The following is a 19,797-nucleotide window of genomic DNA, read 5'->3' on the forward strand; positions in this document are numbered from 1 at the left end:
GTATCTGCAATTGTGAAATTCGTAAAATCGAGTTTAAATTTATTCAACCTGTAAATGCATGAAAATGTAATACAATAGTCCGGAATATTCTTTGGTATATTTTAGTGAATACTGAGAAACAAATCATACTGTGTAATAAAAGCAGAGGAAATGTGCGGTATTATTTGAAATCCGAGTGAAATGATTTTACGAGAAATTGTTCAGTTCAAAGAAGAAGAATTTGTTTCCGTAAAACCGCCAGTAATGCACCTGCGCAGAAAGATGCGCGTGCTTCTACGTCTATAAAAACTGTTCCCATCGCATACTGCGGCAGGGCCAGAAACGAGGAAGACTCTCCGGTAATCAGCGAACCATTTTTCTGTCGTCAAACGGATCAAGCTTTTTGTGAGACTTGGATCGATCACAAAAAGCGGGATTCGCTTTTCGCATAGGAATTGGCCTGTTAAGGAGCCAGCTTAACCACGTAGAAAGTTTGAAAATTGTAAGTAAATGTAGTGATTTCTTTTTTGATTTCCCGTAGCGGACGATACTGTTGACCGGTTAGTCTTGTGCGCCTTCTTTTATCACCGTTTAAATATAACTCTGTCAATGATGAAAGTCGTCACTCCTTCTGTTCTCGTTCGAGTGATAATAAGACCTTAACCTTTATTATTTTATTTCTATCATTTCTATGCTCCACATACTAGAATTAATCAATGAATTTTATAACAATCATGGCTGCCAGCCGGTTTTCGTACCCTTTTATACTGTATACAGCTTACATTCGTCGATATAACTGTTCAACCAAAATAATAGCACAACTTTATTATTCTCGTTGAACTTTGCATAACGAATGTTATCGTAAAATTCAATTTTTCGTCATGTTGATTACAAGAACTGATGAATCTACCATTTAGCACTATAATTGTCAAATTATTCGAAATTTCGTTTCACGATGCGTGAATTGTCATTTTGTTACAAACTAGTTCACTTTAATGCCACGATTAATTTTATAGAAATTTTATATGAACTTTTATATGAAATTATGAATAGAAATTGTTTAAAAATATGCTCAAGTATTTTGAATACTTATCATTTTCGTTTCAATTAATAGTATTATCAAAGTTTTTTTTATTACGGATTATCACTTTGATCATGAGATTCGATTAAATATTTAACCACTTTATAACAACATTGTATCGTTATATGCAATTACAAATTTTACTGTAAATTATACAATATATTATTTGTATTCTTACCTGAAGGTGAAAAACGTTTTTATCTGTAGGTTACAAAAATGGAGGAAATACATCAACCACAACAAGTTGGGCCTAATGCAATGGCCGTTGTAAGCGGAGTTCTTAATCATCCAAATAATGTGAACCGGCGTAACAGAGTTCGAATGTCGTTGCACAGTTTAATGGTGGAAAAGCTTCCATTAAGCGAGGCTGCTCAATTGGAGATGAAATCGTTGTGCAGTAAAACGCCAGTTTCTATTCTTCAGGAATTGCTTTCTCGTAGGGACACAACACCAAAGTATGAGCTAATACAAGTAGAGGGTGCTATCCATGAGCCTATTTTTCGTTACCGTGTCACCGTTGCCGATATTGTTGGTTTGTATCTAATTTTGATAACACATTATTATTTTATTTTCTATTTTTAACTCTACAAACATGAAATTTTCTTGAACTGCAAAATATTCCAGAGGAATCTTTCTAAATGATTTACAAGTTTTTTTTTAAATACTTAAGTTTAATGCCATTCATGCAATGAATGATAAGTATTGATTGATTGAAGCAGATCCAATTGTTTCAGCAATGGGGACTGGAAAATCAAAAAAGGAGGCCAAACATGCAGCTGCACGAGCTGTGTTGGATAAATTATGTAGATTAAATAGCGAGTCACCAGATTCTCCACTTCCAAATAATATATCAGAGTAAGTCCTATGATTAAACGTACACACATATATATATGTATATATTAGATGATTGCAAAAGTTCATTATTATTACAATTATTTAATCTACAAGTGTAATCGACAAGTTTTCTTCAAAAAAGCTATTGAGCTCTCTGAGCTTGAGGGTAACGAACTTTTGCAATTAATAAATATCTTTATATATAAAGTAGAAAAGTACGTCTGTATGATCTGATCGATACGATTCGGTCTGACGATCGCGTGCCGATTACCGAGCAAAACCACCAGATGGCACTACGGACACAAGGGTATTATTTAAAAAAAAAACAGAAATCGCTAACATAGAGAAAATAACTCGGAAAATTACCCACTGGTACTAGACACCTCATGAGCAGCTAGTATATATATATTTTTTCATATATATTTTAATAGATCGATAATACAGTTTATTTATTTCAACAGTTCTGAGAATCTACAAGAGTTATCTGAATACGGAGAAGAAAAAATAATCACGAATCCAATTGGTGCACTGCAAGAAATGTGTATGTCACGTCACTGGCCTCCTCCGAAATATACAATGGAGAACGAAGAGGGTTTGCCGCACGAAAGACAGTTCACGATTGTTTGTTCTATTTTAAAGTATCGTGAAGTTGGTCAAGGGAAAAGTAAAAAAGTTGCGAAGAGGCATGCAGCTCATAAAATGTGGCGAGCACTGCATGATGCGAACTCTGAAAATCCTAATCTAGATGAGGATGAGGTAAGAGAATCATTTTTACTCATCTACGAAAGGGGGGATTCTCGTGTAAGTGGTCCAAAAAAGCGATCGTTTTCTTTTTTATTGTATGTTCTAGAATTATAAAAACCTTAAAAAATTCCAAAATTTACTTTTTCACCGTTTACACGAGAATCTTCCCTTGAAAATGCACTTTCATATCGACGTAAATTATTTCATACTTCAAGTAAACAAAAGTAATTGATTTTGTGCTTTTTTAATTGTGCATCTTTTTCTGTTCGGTATTTGAACATTTAAGAGAAATCTACGTACGAAAACGAATATTATTATTTATATGCTTTTGTGTACTTGTACGTGTTCAGTTTTAGTGTATGTGTGTGTATGTATATTCCAGTGAAGTGGAAGTGATTTGGCACTGCAAGCAGTACATACTAAGGTATAAGCTACCTTTCTGATCACTTTTAATCTATAACGGATAATTTTTTGATGATATATATTGTGCAATATATATATATATATATAAATATATACATGTATATGTAATTGTTTTGTATACCAAAATATACTTGTACAACACATGTTTAACAATCAACACGCTTGGATCATTTCCACTTCATTTTACTCATAATATAAGCATATGATTAAAAACTTAAATATACTAATTGTCCGTTATAGGTTTTACAAAGAAATGCAAATGTGAATGCCCGTTATGCAGATCTGAAAGTTAGCAAAATTTCAACATTAACAACTATTCATAGCCTTAAAGTTTCACAATTTCATAAAAGTCTGAAGTCATCGACCGGTGTTAAACTATTTGAACTACAGGTGTGTAATGGAATTGTACTTTATTAGAAACACCGAGTGACGGTCTTCTTTCTCACGATATTACATTCGTCTTGTTACGCTTCTCTGTTACAGAATACCTGCTTAAACGATGGCGATGTAAATTTGGTACAATTTTTGCAAGAGATAGCTTCGGAGCAGCAATTTGAAGTCACTTATGTTGATATTGAAGAGAAGTCTATCAGTGGTGAGTAATTCCCAATATTGTATTAAACAGATACACTTATTTTTCTGTAAGCACAAGATCCACAAGCACATCGTTTTCATCCGTCGGTACATCGTCCAGTATTTGTTCATTAAACGCCACTGCAATTAAGTGTGGTTTTCTGTGTTGTCTCAAATACGCATTCAAGAATGAGTCGTAATAACCCATTCCGTGTCCTAAACGTTTTCCTAGTACACATAAAAAAATACAAATTAATTTTTCAACAGAACAATCATTTATTTTTTAACTTACCATCGATGGTAAATGCAACACCAGGCAGAATTATTAAATCCAAACCACCTGTAAAGAAAATACATGTTACTTTTATGGTCCGAAAACATTATTCAATGTGTTTTAGTTTTACTCACCCCTTTCTAACGCGCTCTCTTTAGTTTCGTCAAAATTTGGTTGCTTGATATTCCACTTAGTTACTGGTAAATTTTCATACTCCTCCATTGAAAGCAGTTTGACCATCTCCATTTTTAATCCTTTGTACGTAGGCACAAATACTTCTCTTTTTGTTTCGAAAAGATATTTCACAATGGGCAATGTATTAATTTCCTGTGGCGTACTTAAGAACAACGAGACCTTTTTACTCTGTTGAAATTGGGGTGTAGCGCATAGCTGTAATATGTAGAAATATTTTTCTTAGTGTAGATTCAGTTTATTCTGGATGCAGTAATCTGTAACATAACCTTTCTCCTGCTTACTGGAACACATCAGTTATGTTTCCATATACTTACCTTCTCAAATAATTTTTTCGATTGTCTATCCTTTTCCTCGGAACTAAGTTGACCAAGAACTAGTTTCATTTGTTTACGCAAATCACTTTTGACAGATTTTACTGCAGACATGATTGCTCTGAGTCCTTCCTAGCAAAACAGTAGAATTCCGTATGTCTTATATATACTTACCATATGTAAGAGGGCACAAACATGTTTACTTTTTGGAATTGCAATAAAACAAGGCATGTGACCTGTGTTGCTGTTATCATAACTTGATACATTTTATCTCCAAGTATATGTAATCATAGATGCAAACAGCCTCCAGCCATTTTCAATAATTTCATCAACTTTTTCAATTTATCTTTATTTATAATATACACTTTTATAATATATACCGTTTTAATAACTAACAGTATTCTCTACACATTTTATTAATTAATTAGTTAGTCAATCTTTCCAATGTTTAAGGCGACTCGTTTCAATCAATCCATGTAATTGATTCATGAGTTACCCCTTATTTACAAAAATGTTTAAACTAAAATATTTTTATATCGAGGTGACATTTTTCCTGTTTTAAACAGAATTGCATTCGATGTCTGCAAATATCTTCCGTGATTTGAAATAGGTGTAGAATTGGAAAGGGAAATTCAAAAAATTTGTTAGTTCATTCTGTATAATTCTTGTATAATATCTTATATATAATATATCTTGTATAATAATCATATTGTATAATTTTCAAAGACTATTGTATTCAAGAGCTCTATTCTAGTGAGTGACTGTACACATTTACTTTCATTTGCAAAAGCCAGGTTGACCTCCGGAGGCACTTCCACTTGAACAGGAACGCGGATTGATAGAAATGAGACAGCCTGTACAAAAAGACTATATCCATTCCTTTAAACAGAAACTTAAAAGATCGCTTTATTTAATATTACAGGTAAATGCCAGTGCCTTGTGCAACTGTCTACACTACCAGTAGCAGTTTGCTATGGTTGTGGTTTTACTAGTAAAGATGCTCAAGCTAGTGCTGCTCAAAACGCTTTGGAATATCTGAAAATCATGACCAAAAAGTGAGCCAGCGCTTTGCTCCTGCCAGCTGTCACGATCAACTGCAAATCCCACAATAATATGCTGTCCAAGAATCAAAACAACAACACAGACACGAAAATTTTATCATTGACTAACCAAGTGCCGGACAAGGGTAAAAGTGGTCAGAAGCTCGATCACGTAGGGAACAAAGCTAGATTGTCCAAGCTATCTGTTCGAACAGTGAACACTGTAATAGGGAACAAAGAATCAACATTGAACACGATCGCTAGCCCACCAGGCGTTCCTGCGACTCGGATAAATCAGTCTTTAAAAAAGAACAGTGGAAACAACGAGAACATGAAATCATCCGATCAACAATTACCAAAGAACTCGTCGATCGTGACTACGAATCAATCCAGCTCGAAGTTCGGTAGTGTAAGAGGTGTGACAACGACTTGTGTCAGTGGTAACGTATCGTCTCACGAGAATCCATCGAAATCCAAAGATTACTCCACGAAGAAGTTTCCCGGCGAGATCGACTCGAAAATGAAGAATTACCAGATGCAACCGGATTACAAAGACTCGATCAACAATCAAGATTACAAATCGAGGAACAACACGGCGATGAACAATCTACCGTCATCGAGATTCGTGAATCAGGTGCCTGGATTGCACAGGGGTGAGAATCACGGTACTACCAGCAGCCATCATTCCAGGCCAACCTCTCAGAACGACAACACGGCGTTCGCCGTCGCCAGGAAAGCTTTGGAGCAGCAGAATCCAGCTTCGAAGATGGCTCCGATCAATTTTCCACCGTTGCGTGCACCGCAGAGTATCGTGAACGTTCGCCATCCGTTCGTGACGGAGGCAAGGACGAAGCACAACGAGGTGGGGCCGAACTCGAAGTCGAAATTGAACATGAGTCCTCTGCAGAGTGGGGTGAAAGACCTGGAGCATAGCCGGCAAACGTTCCACGGTTATGGCACCTCGCAGATCGCTGGAATACCGAACGTTCAGAGTTTGAGTACGGCAAACATGTCTCCTTATCCAAGACCGGACAGCTTTCCTCAGCCGACGGTTGCTAGCGTGCTGTTCCCTGACACGTCGCAGTTCCCACAATCACCGCCGTTCAGCACGACGCAGATTGGACAGCTAAATCAGTATCAAACCTACGATCCTGGAAGCTTCGCGACCACGCCGGTTAACGTGAACCCGGTGATACCACAGTTCTCCGCGGAGAACTCGATCCCTTATCCGCAGTACGACAATCCTCCTCAATTCGTTCAACCGAATCATTATCCGACCGCGGATATGGCTAATAGCCAGTACCAATATCAAGCAGCGGGCGTCGGACAACTGCAGGACTCGCCGTTGTTCATACAAAGCCTACAGAGCCCGATCGCCGTCACTGACCAGTACGCTGCTCCGAATTACGCGAGAACAGTTAGAACTGAGTTGATACCGCGATTGAGGAGGCCGCCGAGATTCAACAAGTAGAAACGATCGTTTCCGTTGCTCGGTTATTCTCTATCGTTTCTGTACACCGCCGAACAACTACGGTAACTCTGCGGTTGAACTACGGAAAGCGTGAGCGTGAGAGTATGAGATTGAGTGAACCGTTTTGACGATCGCGAAAGATTTGGTAGAAGTTATTTCAATTTTTGATCCATTTTGAAATAAATTTTAACCAATCTGTGCACGGTTCGTGGACACGTAGACACGTCGGCTACGGTTTATTGACGAAGTTGCTCGAATGTCTTGTAAGGATTATTTGCGAGAATGATTGAAGATGGTTTTATACAGTGTACACAGGCTCGCACGCACGCACACGTATATGTATGTGTACAGGCGAAGAGAAACGCGCATCGGAAACGAGAAGAATCATTCTTCGGAATGTTCAACCCCTTGTTCGATGTGACACGGCAGGGCACAGCGAGTTGAGCTCGGACACTAATTTTACGACTGTAATTTACCTACATTGTGGAAGCTTGAGGAATAAAAAAAGAGAACGATAACCGCAGAACAACAATATAACATAAAGAAGACAAACAAACAAAAAAAAGCGAAAAAAGATGAGAAAAGAGAAAGAATAAAAAAGAGGTGGGTGCATCCAGTTTGTTAGATTGTATATAAATTATGACTGCTGCTGCGAGGATAGTATCATTTCTATAAATATTGCGAAATGATTTTTTCGAATCGGTGAAGCAGAGCCCACAGTCATATTACCGTGTTGAACGAAGAAGAAAAATTTAAAAAATAGTATGAAAGAAAGAGAAAGAATTTCGCGAGATAATTAAGAGAAAAAAACAAACAAAATGAGAGAGTGAGAGAGAGAGCGAGAGAGCGAGAGAGCGAGAGGAAAGCAACTGGATTATAATTATTAATACGATAAGAAACTAGATTTAATGAATGGTATTCTACAAGCTATACTTTGCATAGAATTAGTGGAGGTTTTCCAATATTTGCATATTACTTAGCTTACCGCTATGTTTTTAATGTGCTTCGCTATCTAATATATGGACGGATAACGATGTTCATTGTAACGCGAGAAGGTGGATGATGTGTTTTGTGATATAGTAAACAAGAGAAACGAAGTCGAAGGGAGTAACCTTACCGGGGTTCATTTGAACATCGTTACTCCGCCAAGCGTGTGCACAGTGCAAGACACATAGCTTTCGGCGGTCCGAGTATAATAATAATATCGATCGCGATAAAGGTAACGATATAATCTTTCAGTGGTGTATGTTTTTCCTTTAGTATGGTAGCTCATAAACTCATAAGCATCATATTACTAATAACGAGTAAGGTTAATCGTTAAGGATTCCTCATTAAGTACACATCTCGTATAGCCAAGTGTATACTCGTGTGTATTGAATTTTGAATTGCCTAAGTGCGTCGACCTCACCGGATGAGACATTTATACTAAATGAAAAAAGATCACATCGCGTGGACGTTAGGTAGAGTTTCATAGAGTGTGCGGGCGATAATACGGAGGGAAGTGAACGCGCGTTCTCTATCGACGAGGTTCACTTCTCGCATCGTCTCGCGGAATGCGTTATCCCTTAGCACTCGATGTTAATTATTTTATATCAAGTAAATTATTGAACATTTGCATCAAATTAAACAGATCGTATAGAATGGAAATATTCTAGGACAGAAGGAATGTTTAGTTTTTTTGTTAAAATAGTTCCGAGTGTAAGGGGTTAAATATTCGCACGAGAAACGTGGATCGCCGCTGTTCTGAACGGAAACCGTGGATCATTGGAGAAGTAAGGAGCAAGATAGCGCGAACGAATCGTTGCGATACTGATCGATAGACAGCCGGTCTTTATGCAAAATAAAAATCCTCTACGTTTAATAGGTTGCAAATAATATATAACAGTATATATACATTCTTCTAATTTCTTTAAAAATGCATAAAATCCGCTGTCTGCCGATCAACGAGCGCGGTGACTCTTCAGCAATTTGTCACAGTAGTCTCCTGGATCAAATTATAGATTCGCGCGAAGAACAAAGTTAAGTTGCCGAAGCCCTGAAATATACATTATATCAGAAGATGGAACCTTCAATTTTTGGATAGTAATAAGAAAAGAAAGAAAAGAGAAAAAGAAATTAGCTACAGTTAGTAGCTAAAGTTTTATGTTTCTGCATGAAGATGATCTACAATTTAGAGATCGTTGCTTTTAATATTTGTTTAATTTTTTAAGTTTCCGATCCATTGTCGTTTAGAATTGGGGGAAGAATACCTGATGCCGAACTGGTAATAACATGTTTCGTCCAGGAACGATCTTTTCGTTATCGAAGACGGATCTCATCCGACTAGTTTACACATTTTTACAGTACCTTGTTTGCCTGTCTTGAAATCCATGTTTGACTAATGGCTAATTATACAACTGCCGTTATCTTTCATCAGGGACCACTTTAAGCTTCCAACATTCCCTTCTACAAAATCTGCCTTTCCTACACGTTTATAGCAGGTAAAATTCAGGAAAAAAAGTAAATTTTACAGTAGGCGAAACTATTTTTGCTTTACACGGAGATTTGTTCAAACTTTGTTTATATTTAGACACCAATTAAAGCAGTTAACAAAAAAAAACTATTACCCTCAAACCTTAGAAATTGAAGTACCTAAGAAAGGCGAAGGTGAAAACTCAATTTTCCTAAAAAATGGACTTAGACAGCGGTCCCTGAACTAGCTAACTTGCCAAAGGGTTTCTATTGTGACAAAAACGGATCGCGTTATTATTTGCTGCAACGTGTAGTACAGTGAGCACGTGTCGGCGAGCGATAACCGATCGTAAGATGCAAATATATTTCACGTGTGAAATGGTGTATTCATATTGCGTGAATCGCTGTGCCAGATAACGATGCAATAACGAAGAAAACCGGCGATGATACCCTGGCAAGCGTTTGACTTATGTCGATAGTACAAAAAAATTCTTTTTCTGTAAAGTAGATCGAATCGTCAGCCAAGGTATTATGGGAACGCGAACGAATGGTTAAGGCTGCGTTTATAGTTCCTGACTCGCGTGCTTTTCGTCTCGCGTGCTTTTGGTCTCGCGAGACAGCGGGTCAGAAATTTCGAGCGGGGTCGACGGGCCCACTGTGCCCCCCGCTGTGCGTGGCACAAAAAAAGGTCTCCGAAGATATCCTACCGCCTTAAAGGAAAGCTATCGGTAGTTTACCTAAACGAACCGTGAAGCCGTAGAGACCTTTTTTCGTGCCTCGCACAGTGGGCCCGTCGACCCGCTCGAAATTTATGACCCGCTTGTCTCGCGAGACCAAAAGCACGCGAGACGAAAAGCACGCGAGACAGGAACTATAAACGCAGCCTAAGGCTGCGTTTATAGTTCCTGACTCGCGTGCTTTTCGTCTCGCGTGCTTTTGGTCTCGCGAGACAGCGGGTCAGAAATTTCGAGCGGGGTCGACGGGCCCACTGTGCCCCCCGCTGTGCGTGGCACAAAAAAAGGTCTCCGAAGATATCCTACCGCCTTAAAGGAAAGCTATCGGTAGTTTACCTAAACGAACCGTGAAGCCGTAGAGACCTTTTTTCGTGCCTCGCACAGTGGGCCCGTCGACCCCGCTCGAAATTTATGACCCGCTGTCTCGCGAGACCAAAAGCACGCGAGACGAAAAGCACGCGAGTCAGGAACTATAAACGCAGCCTAATGCGGCACGATCGGCGCGCGACGCGCATGGTACTCGACAAATAATGCGAACAGATGGGAGATTTGTAGAATTTCTGGCTCGTCCTTCGAAATCTGTAAATTCTTTTGAGTCTTAAACTTCATTCAATGTGTATGTTATATAATTTAACAACATCTCTTTAAACCGAGATGTGAAATTCAATTTTGGTTTTGTTAATGTATAGTTACTGGTTTTGTTGATGTATATATATATTTATTTTCTCCTTTTTTAGGAGATTATGAGCTATAAAAAAAGTTCTAATCGCTGAAATTATTATTGAAATAATATCGATCATTTCTGACGAGTTTCTTACGCGTTGCCGATCGATCGTGCGGGTCGTACAGGATAGATCGTTGTCGGTGAGAACCATGCGCCTCGAAATTATCGAGGTGAACGAGAGAAACATAACTATAGCCGAGGCGACGCGACATCTCCGAGAGTCGCGACATGATTTTCCGGTTCGGAGCATACTTCATACATACTTTTGGAAAATAGGCATTACTTACATGCAAAGTATAGAATGTGTATGTGTGTAACAGGAGTACATTGGTAGGCTGATAAACCGCAACCCAGTTGTTTCTTTAAGAATAGAAAGCGAGCGAGAACGATAGCGAGAGAACGAGAGAGAGAGAGAAAGAAAAAAACATAATAAATTGTAAAAGAAAAAGCGAGAGAACTATAAAGATAGGAGAGAACGACGCGAGAGAACGATTCCGAGAGCGAATCGTTCGTTAAGCGAAAACCGATACGTGTTCGGTTCGAACCTAATTATTGGGTTGGCAAGAAAGTAATTTCGGTATTTTAATGCGAAATAGAACCCAATTCTTTTTATTCAAGCAATGAACTTTAACGAATAAGATATACTTTCCCTTTTGTTCGATGATCTTTTGCGTGGCAGAGTTAATAAGAAAATATTTTATTGATTTAAGTTCATCGATTGAATAAAGAAATTCGGTCTCTTATTTCACCTTAAAATACCGAAATTACTTTCTTGCCAATACAATACATGGACAAAAGTGAGACATGTTCGCTCGCTTTCGCGGGTCGAATGATCACTTTTCTCGTGTGACCAATTATTTATTTCGTTAAGGGTTTCCCCACCGTGGGATCACGAAAAGTAACGGCGTTCCTTCATCCTTCCCTTCTTGACCGTGTCCCCTTCTTTCATTCGACGTTTCTCTGTCACATTTTCTTTTCCTCGTTCGTTCGTTCTTGACTGTAGAGCGCTGCTTCGCATGGCGAGAATCCGACTAGTTCATCTTCCGAGAGACGCGAGGTGGGAGGTGATCCTTTAAATTAGAAATATAGAGGCAAGTCCTTTGGAACTAAACTGCTCCGTTAGAGGATCTACTCGACTCGTCGATCGAAAAAATTGATCGATCCAATTTCGGTTTCCTTGGGAATACAACGAAGAACGATGAACGCTTCAAAATCCACTACAGAGAGAGGGAGAGAGAAGGAAGTTAATGAATTTTTCTCGTCTATGGGAATCTTCCTTTGATTTTAGATTCGCTAGGGTTTCCTCCGCTAGTTATATAAAACACGAGCGATCTTAGAAGATGTATTGAAATCTTGAAGAAACGTTCTTCGGTCTTAGTCTTTTCAGGGGGTCGACATTTTTTCTCTGCTTGTTGTCGCGGAAAGACATAGAATAGTATTTTCAGTGGACGATCGATGTGTCTCGATTAATTACAGAAAAAAAGGGAAAGAAATTGAAATTTTTTAAGTATATAAATGTGTCTTGTAGATGGGAATACCGAAATGATTACGCGAAACGAAAGAGTCTCCCTTGATCTTTCTGATACGATCGATTTTTTAGATACGAGCGAGAACGAGGTAGAGAGAACAGCCTTAGAAGAAACGAGAAAGGAAACGTGGAATGTATAAGAGAAAAGAAAATGTAGAAAGCTCTACTGAAACAAAAAAAAAATAAGACTTAATTATCGTAGACGATACTTGTCAATTTCCCGGTTCCCTTCTCGATCTATCCCTCGAAATATTTAGATCGTCTATCGATTACTCGAGAACACCAAGCGAAACCCGAAGATTTTACAAGGAAATGTAGATAATTTGTTCGTTCCTTGCCGTAAGCGGAGAGAAGAAAAGATAAGATGATGATGATGCAGAAAAAAGAAAATAAAAATGGAGGAAACAGTTTTATAAGATGTATAAATATAAAACGGTCCCGGCAACAGGCCCGGGCCTTGTAATTTGTAATTTTTATATGTGGAGGGGGATGCATTATTATTATTACTGGTAGTATTTTTTCCGTTTCTTTTCGTTTTTCATCTCTCGTGGAGAGATACTTCGCCCCTTTTATCCTCCCCTTCCGTACCCCCACTTTTTCACCTTTTTCTGACCCCTATACCCTCTTAGCCTCCCCTTCGAAGTTTCTTTTCGTTCGTAAGTTAGAACACATTAATGCATCTTGCGTTTGTAAAGTGATATTTGGTCGGTTTGTAGAAGAATCGACAACGGTGTACTGGCACACACGACACGGACATGGCATACAGATAACGACTTAAAAAAAAAAGAAGAAAAAAGCAGTATAGCGCGTCCCGTCTCTGTAAAACGAGGGGCGTAAAATATCTATAATCAAGGTTGTTTTATGTATGATTGTGCGTGTAACATTGTTAATAAACTAACGATGCTTATGAAATTTCTTTCGACGCTTCGTTCCCCGTTACCCCGCAGAATTTTTCATTAATTCTCAGAATCAACATGAATCCTATCAAAATGTTACTATAAAGTAGTCAGGGTGCATCGTAAAGCAGCCAGCCACTCAAGAATCGAGCATTTCCGTGTCGAATCACAGTTCCGAGTGGTTTTAATGCTCGTTGCTCGATAAGGGAGGTGTAACTCTGTATATGTATGTATAGTAAGTGCCGCAGTCGGAAACTCTTGTTCACAGAACCAGTATTCATCGAATCGCATAACACCCGAAATATCAGCAGTCAATGAATCACATGAAGGCTGAGATGGTATGTAACATAATAATAAACATAATAATCTTTCTCCTTTAAAGTTCTCCATACATAAAGGCCAGCTGGCGTAAGATTCCCTAGTTTTGTTAATAACTTTTTAATAAAGCGTTAAACAACCTATGTTTAGGCTCATAGAATATACCAGTGTTGGGCATTAATCGATTAAAATTTTAATCATGATTGATTGATTAATGTATACGATTAAAAAAAGAAATCGTCGAATAATCGGCGATTGATTCAATCGATTGATGAAATTAATCGTCAATCGTTGATTAAAAAAAGGAATCATCGAAAAAAAACATAAAAGCACGTAAACAGAATTTGTATTATAGACCAAATGACAATACACCTAAACTAAAATTCAATCGATTAATGAAGTTAATCGTCAATCGTTGATTAAAAAAAGGAATCATCGAAAAAAAACATAAAAGCACGTAAACAGAATTTGTATTATAGACCAAATGACAATACACCTAAACTCAGTTTACATTTTTTTCAGTATTCATACAGTTCTGATTACGTATTTAATTTCGAAATTTCAGCAATAATCATTAATCAATTATCCGATTGACGATTAATAATCGTTAATCGCAATTAACGACTAAACTGGAAATTTAATCGTTAACCGCGATTAACGATTAATAAGTATTTAATCGTTAACCGCAATTTTTTAACGACTAAACTAGGAGATTAATTGTTAATTGCGATTAACGATTGAAGTAGAGTCGTCAATCGTTGATTAATTTTTTGCCCAACACTGGAATATACTGACAAAGTTTGGCACTTTAAAACCTTGATTACCCTGTATAAAGGTAGTTTATATTTGTTGTTATTTATCGTATTAAAAAAATGACTCGAAAATCAGATTCTACGACCCAAGAAACCCCTAAATATGTCCTGCTCATAAAAAATAACGTAAACATAACAACGCTATGAATTTTTTTCTCGCGTTTTCACGGTTTCGAACCACTGCGGCACGTGGCTCTCTCGATTATTGTTATCGGCTCGTCTCTCTCTCTCTCTCTCTCTCTCTCTCTCTCTCTCTCTCCATATAGATATAACTAACAAAACGATCCAATTTTCATGCTGTGCAAACTGAATCGGCGCCTACGTGTCGATAATCAACGTCGCCACGCGAATAATCGGGCGCGTCTTGCTAACCGATAACGAGTAAACCCGAAAATCTAATTGCATTTCGCCGTCTCGTCGACGACGCCGACGTGGAAACGTTACATCGATTCATTATAGCCGGTGAAAATGATTGCCGGTTGTTCACGTGTGTATTAGCGGCACGCCTTACGTGTTCCCATAACGACAAGCTCGGCCTGGACTTGACAGTAACGACAGTGACTCGACAATAAATTTATGCAGTTAAATTGCTACCCTCGGCTACGTGCACTCGGATGAAAAACGCCGTTAAAGGGGTTCTACTGCACGATCGCACGATAGTCTTCTTTGACCGAGGTTTAACAACTATTACCTGACCCGCTGTTATGCGAAAAATAATCACTTTCGCGGAAAATCCCGCCGCGCGCGAATCTGCACTTATTTCCGTCTCGCTTTCTACAACAACGAAAGAAAATTCGTGTTGCATACGAAATAAGTAGACTGCGGGATCTTCATGGAAAATAATGTTATTGCTTCCCTTAATGATCTTAAGATCATTAGATCTAGAGGGGAAATCGAATATTGACATCTTCCATTTTCTAAATACTTCAACAATTTTGAATTTCATCTACTCAATTCGGAGGCTAGAAATAAGTAACAAATACATCTTCAATTTTTCAAATGTTTCATCTACTCAATTCGCAGGCTAGAAATAAGTAACAAATACAGCTCTTGTGGCTCGCAATAAGATTATTGCTTTATCACAGAAACGAGCGATTGATTCGGACACTGGGAGAAAATTCGGGGAAAGATCAATGAAAACTATTTTCCTCGCGGATCGCGCGACTCGGGGACGGTGAAGGGGGAACTCGAGGGACAAAGCGGACACCGCGGGGGTTTCGGAAAATTCGCTACCCGCAAATTTTCCGGAAAAACGCGAGGGGGTAGGATCGACAGTGTCGCCGTCTTGCCGGCAACAGTTGCGCGCGCACTTCGAGTCACGTTTCTATCAGTGGAAACGCTCAGTTGCCGCCGCGCGGCCGCGTGATCCGCAGTTTTTGAAGTTCTCCTTCCGAAAAAAAGTTCGTTGCTCCCCGCAGTGGTGTTCCTACCCTGATCGTGCAAGATTAACGAGCACCCTCTAATTAAACTCGGAACAACCGAGCGTTCGAACGTTGTCCGTCGAAAACTATTCGCGGAAAGTTGGAACGAAAAATAAAAATATCTCATGCAGCACTCGTTCCGCTAAAATATCGCGTGTTCCAAGAGACAATGACTCTTGTTTCGACGCTGAATGCTGTGCTGTTTTGTTGCAATGCATCCGGGAAGAGAACGGTGATCGCGCGACAGTGGATTGACTAGTAGTATCATGCGGACTTCATTCAAGTAGGAACATTCTTCTTAATAATTTATCGCAATTACTTAGCCACCCTCGTTTCTCGCACAATCGTACGCCGTGAAATTTATGGTTCCGCTGTGAATTACTGTCGAGTATCCGAGAGACGTCTTTGCTCGTTTGTATCTTTGCAAGGGGTTGGTGTGTTTGTATTTGGAATTAGTCGGAGAGGACCGAAAATTTAGTGGTTTTCCAGTCACTGTAAAAAATACCTTTAGACTGCTTCAACCCTTAACCGAACAGGTGAAATCATTCACAATCGCTACTTTCTCTGCACTCGGAGCTATTTTAACTGGAAAATAAAACATTTCTTCAGAAATTAATATTTCTTAGAATAGTTCTATTCTATATGATTTTTTTCTGTTGGTAGATATGAAATCGATATGTTACCTCATACAATACTTAATCCTTTGCACTCGGAACTATTTGAACTCGAAAATTAAACATTTATTCCGACCCAGAATCTTTCCATCCTGTATGATTTTTCGAATTTGGTGGATATGAAATGCATACAATATCTCATACAATACTGAAATGTTCGGCAATTGATTAGATACCAACATATTCAATAACGTAAACAATACTTTGAACAATGATACAGCAACTTTCAGTGGCGCCAAAATCACCACTCGAGTGACAAGGATTAAAAAAATCTTCCGAAAAACTGTACATAAATGAAACTTCGACGCATTCAAAGAATTCTTACGAAACCTGAGGATTCAACAAAAAGATAGGTCGTGAGTTAATTCAGCATCGGTCCCACGTGATCTTTTATTCAGTGTCAGCCAGATTTCATAAAAAAAGCCTTTCGAGAAGGAGGACATCGTGATTTATTGCTTTCGTAACTTGTCCGAACGACTCTCTGCTCTTGCATAACGCGGACGTCCACGGTTGTTAATAACAAAAAAGCGGATTTGCGTGAGTGTTCAGTCGGAGTGTAGTCTCTGTTCGCGAAGACGTGTTCGAAGGGTTCCTGAAGCGGGGCACGTTTCTAAGAAGTGAAAGAAAAGAGGAGACCGGGTAATGGTCGAAGCAGGGTGACCTTTAGGCGATCGAGGCGTCGTTAATAAATTTTTCATCGTTATCGCTTGTTTGAAAGCTAGCCCTGACGCTGCAGCGAGGTTAACTCGTGTAAACACAACGATACGTTTACGATCGCCTCGAATGAGCAGCTTCCCGACCACGTTAGGTCTTCGGCAATAAACAGTGATGGGAGTCGGATGCATGTGCAACGTGTGCATCGGGAACTGCAGGGGGTTGCTTGATTTCAGACGTTGCTCTTGTTCTCGTTGTGATTCACTCGCCTCGATTTCTTCAGAACTTGAATTTGAACAGAAGTGTCGCCTGACTCTTTTTTCTATCCTACTTTAGAAGCTCCTACTGACCCTCACGATCTATCGTATGCGGACGAACGACGTAAGATGAACGTCCTGATGCAACATGTTGAATTTTCGTCTTTTCACAATTCTACGATACATATTCTGAATAAAAACGGTATTACTTAATATCTGATTCAATCAATTTTTGCTTTTTATTTATATAAATCTTTATTTTATTCACAGTGGCTCACGAAAGTATTCGAACGCCCTTTAAAACAGAATAACTTTTTTATAATTGTAACAAACGACCTGATTTTTTATAATCAATTAGAAGCACTGGTTTATGAAATGATATGCAAAAAAGATTTTCCAAAAAATTATAATTTACAAAGTTACCCATATTAGTGGGAGTCACTGTATACTGATCGATGTTCCAAATGGTTGATTCATTCGATTAGAAAACATGGAATTTTTATGTCCATTTAACGAATTGAATTGTTCGAATATTTGCCGAGTGTGTTTTCCACAAAAACCCGAGTTTTCGTGGAACGAAAATACACGGGGATCGAAAAACGGGTTTAAAAGTTTTCGGAGAAATGTACGTGAGATTGAATAGGTTAATTGATTAGCGTCAGCTGTCACATGGAAATCGAATATCGCCTCGTGAACCAGTCCCTGCTATTCAAGGGAGCAACAGTTGTCCCAGACTGTCACCAGGAGTTATCGGTTAGCGAGCGCGTTTAATTTTGCCGGGATTTTCGCGCGTGTTTTGCTCGCGACTTCAACTCGAGGGGCGAGCGGCGATTCGGACACGTTAGAGCAATTGATTTGCTACATGACATGGAAAGGAATTTTTTCAAAAATTCCAATTGGTCAAAATTGTACAGAAAATACTAAAACTTGCATTTTATTTTTTTATCAATTTATAGGCATTGCGAAAAGAAATTTTTCAAAAAACTGCAATTCCTCAAAATTTTATAGAAAATTTAAAGAATACGTTCTCAAACACGGACCCTAACTGCTATAATCAAAAAGAAGAAAGTCATGGAACAACAAGTATTTCATCGACTAAAATCGTATTGGTCACAACTCACAAATAAGAATTACAAGTAACCGAACATTTTTTCTCTTGTTAAATATGTATCGTCTTTTCAAGAGTGATCGAATATTAATGGAGAGTCCCGTAACTATCAAAGAAACTCGCATCCGAGATTTGGGGCACATTTTTCTCGAAGCTGCTACCAAAATATCTCGGGACTAATGCACCGATTTAGCTGAAAATTCATGATGGTTATTTCCAGTACGATTTAGTGCTTTCACAGAATCATTTTACGCCTGTCATAAATTTTCTTTTAGAAATAAAACTGGATTCTCATTGGAGTGCTGAAAATCGTCTGAAGCTATATTTGTTCATACAAAAAGATGTATTATACCTTCAGTCGTTTCTAGACATAATTGATTATCTATGCAGATGAGTTAATTAACAGTACATTACGTGTCGTCGGACAAGTCAAAGCGAAAAGGATGAGCGCGTAAATGTGTATTTGATAGTGATCGTTACGAAAGCGCTGGAGTGTCTGTGGCAACGTAAACTCTAATTAATGCGGACAATTTGATAGAAAATCGTGTTCATAAATCAGAAACGAAGCCGTGGCACAGCCTATTATACTTCTGCTTTGTTAGTAAAAACAAATTTCGAACGCTAAAGCTTTAATTCAGATTCTACACCATTCAGTCGGTAGGATTTCGTACGGCTTGATTGGGGAATTGTTTCTCAGTCGCGCAGTGTTCCAAACTTCCTTCTAAATGCAGATTTCTCGGCGAAGTGGAAGTCGGTTTTGTTCAAAAGACTTTGAACTTTCTCATAAAAATGGTAGTTTTAATTTCGGTCTCGTCGTGGGTCGCTAAAGAACCGGAATCGAAAAAGCAAATTCATTTTATAAGCGTTCAGATCCGAATCAAGATTTTTCTACCGATCGTTATTACAGTTTTCTTTCGAGCTTGAATTCATCTGGAAATTATACCAAAGAACAATTCGCGGACAAAGAGCAGAGCTTTTCACATCCGCGGGGTGCGAGGACAGAGCAAATTAAAAGAAGAAGAAAGTTCCGAATGAAATTGTGAACGAAAAGCAACGTGTGAAAGCAATCGGCGTGGTCGTGGTACAAAGGTTGTGAAACATCGTCTCGGTTTCTTCGTGAATGCGGGGTGCGTGTCGGTAGAGGCGAAATTGAATGACGTCGATCGGAAACTAATTGAATTCGTCCAATTAATTGGGTCACGATAAAACGTGTAAGTTATCGTTACCGTGGGTTTTCGAGCGTCTTGCATCACGCAGCTTGTCTACGGTGAGTACCAAATTCCATTATTCAAAAT

General features: G+C 38.6%; 3 protein-coding genes across 10 annotated transcripts in view; 2 read left to right on the forward strand and 1 right to left on the reverse strand.

The window, feature by feature from the left end:
* The first annotated feature begins 277 nt into the window (after window positions 1-277).
* On the forward strand, window positions 278-5,479 carry LOC143214247 (protein Loquacious-like). 4 transcript variants are annotated; one of them, XM_076435014.1, is made up of 7 exons: window positions 278-481; window positions 1,268-1,592; window positions 1,780-1,915; window positions 2,356-2,650; window positions 3,302-3,451; window positions 3,545-3,656; window positions 5,337-5,479. In XM_076435014.1, the coding sequence occupies exons 2-7, from the start codon at window positions 1,277-1,279 to the stop codon at window positions 5,471-5,473; spliced, it is 1,146 nt and encodes a 381-aa protein (XP_076291129.1). In that variant the 5' UTR covers window positions 278-481; window positions 1,268-1,276; the 3' UTR covers window positions 5,474-5,479. The 4 variants fall into 4 exon arrangements, with proteins under 4 accessions (XP_076291129.1, XP_076291130.1, XP_076291131.1 ...); XM_076435015.1 differs by having other exon boundaries at window positions 1,795-1,915; XM_076435016.1 differs by lacking the exon at window positions 3,302-3,451.
* Mthfs (methenyltetrahydrofolate synthetase) lies at window positions 3,455-4,574 on the reverse strand. Its single transcript, XM_076435019.1, has 4 exons — window positions 4,418-4,574; window positions 4,043-4,298; window positions 3,927-3,974; window positions 3,455-3,862 (listed from the first exon to the last, which is right to left on the reverse strand). The coding sequence occupies exons 1-4, from the start codon at window positions 4,526-4,528 to the stop codon at window positions 3,693-3,695; spliced, it is 585 nt and encodes a 194-aa protein (XP_076291134.1). The 5' UTR covers window positions 4,529-4,574; the 3' UTR covers window positions 3,455-3,692.
* A 48-nt stretch (window positions 5,480-5,527) lies between the features above and the next one.
* Dh31-r (Diuretic hormone 31 Receptor) overlaps window positions 5,528-19,797 on the forward strand; it is a 166,410-nt gene continuing 152,140 nt past the window's right edge. For 3 of the 5 annotated variants that reach the window (XM_076435009.1, XM_076435007.1, XM_076435004.1), the window contains exons 1-2: window positions 6,922-9,926; window positions 10,593-19,769. The gene's annotated coding sequence lies outside the window, so the exon portion shown is untranslated. Of the gene's footprint in view, window positions 9,927-10,592; window positions 19,770-19,797 lie in introns of those variants that run through there. The other 2 variants (XR_013010116.1, XM_076435005.1) reach the window with 2 other exon arrangements.

The sequence above is a fragment of the Lasioglossum baleicum genome, chromosome 12 (assembly GCF_051020765.1).
Source record: "Lasioglossum baleicum chromosome 12, iyLasBale1, whole genome shotgun sequence".
NCBI classification, from domain to species: Eukaryota; Metazoa; Arthropoda; class Insecta; order Hymenoptera; family Halictidae; genus Lasioglossum; species Lasioglossum baleicum.

Excerpts from the sequence above, each read along its gene's own strand:
- LOC143214247 (XM_076435014.1), top strand. The coding sequence starts at position 1,277 with ATGGAGGAAATACATCAACCACAACAAGTTGGGCCTAATGCAATGGCC. Across the intron at positions 2,651-3,301 it reads CTAATCTAGATGAGGATGAG|GTTTTACAAAGAAATGCAAA; the intron begins GTAAGAGAATCA and ends TGTCCGTTATAG. Across the intron at positions 3,657-5,336 it reads TGAAGAGAAGTCTATCAGTG|GTAAATGCCAGTGCCTTGTG; the intron begins GTGAGTAATTCC and ends TTAATATTACAG.
- Mthfs (XM_076435019.1), bottom strand. The coding sequence starts at position 4,528 with ATGTCTGCAGTAAAATCTGTCAAAAGTGATTTGCGTAAACAAATGAAA. Across the intron at positions 3,975-4,042 it reads AGAGAGCGCGTTAGAAAGGG|GTGGTTTGGATTTAATAATT; the intron begins GTGAGTAAAACT and ends TTTTCTTTACAG. Across the intron at positions 3,863-3,926 it reads TGTTGCATTTACCATCGATG|GAAAACGTTTAGGACACGGA; the intron begins GTAAGTTAAAAA and ends TATGTGTACTAG.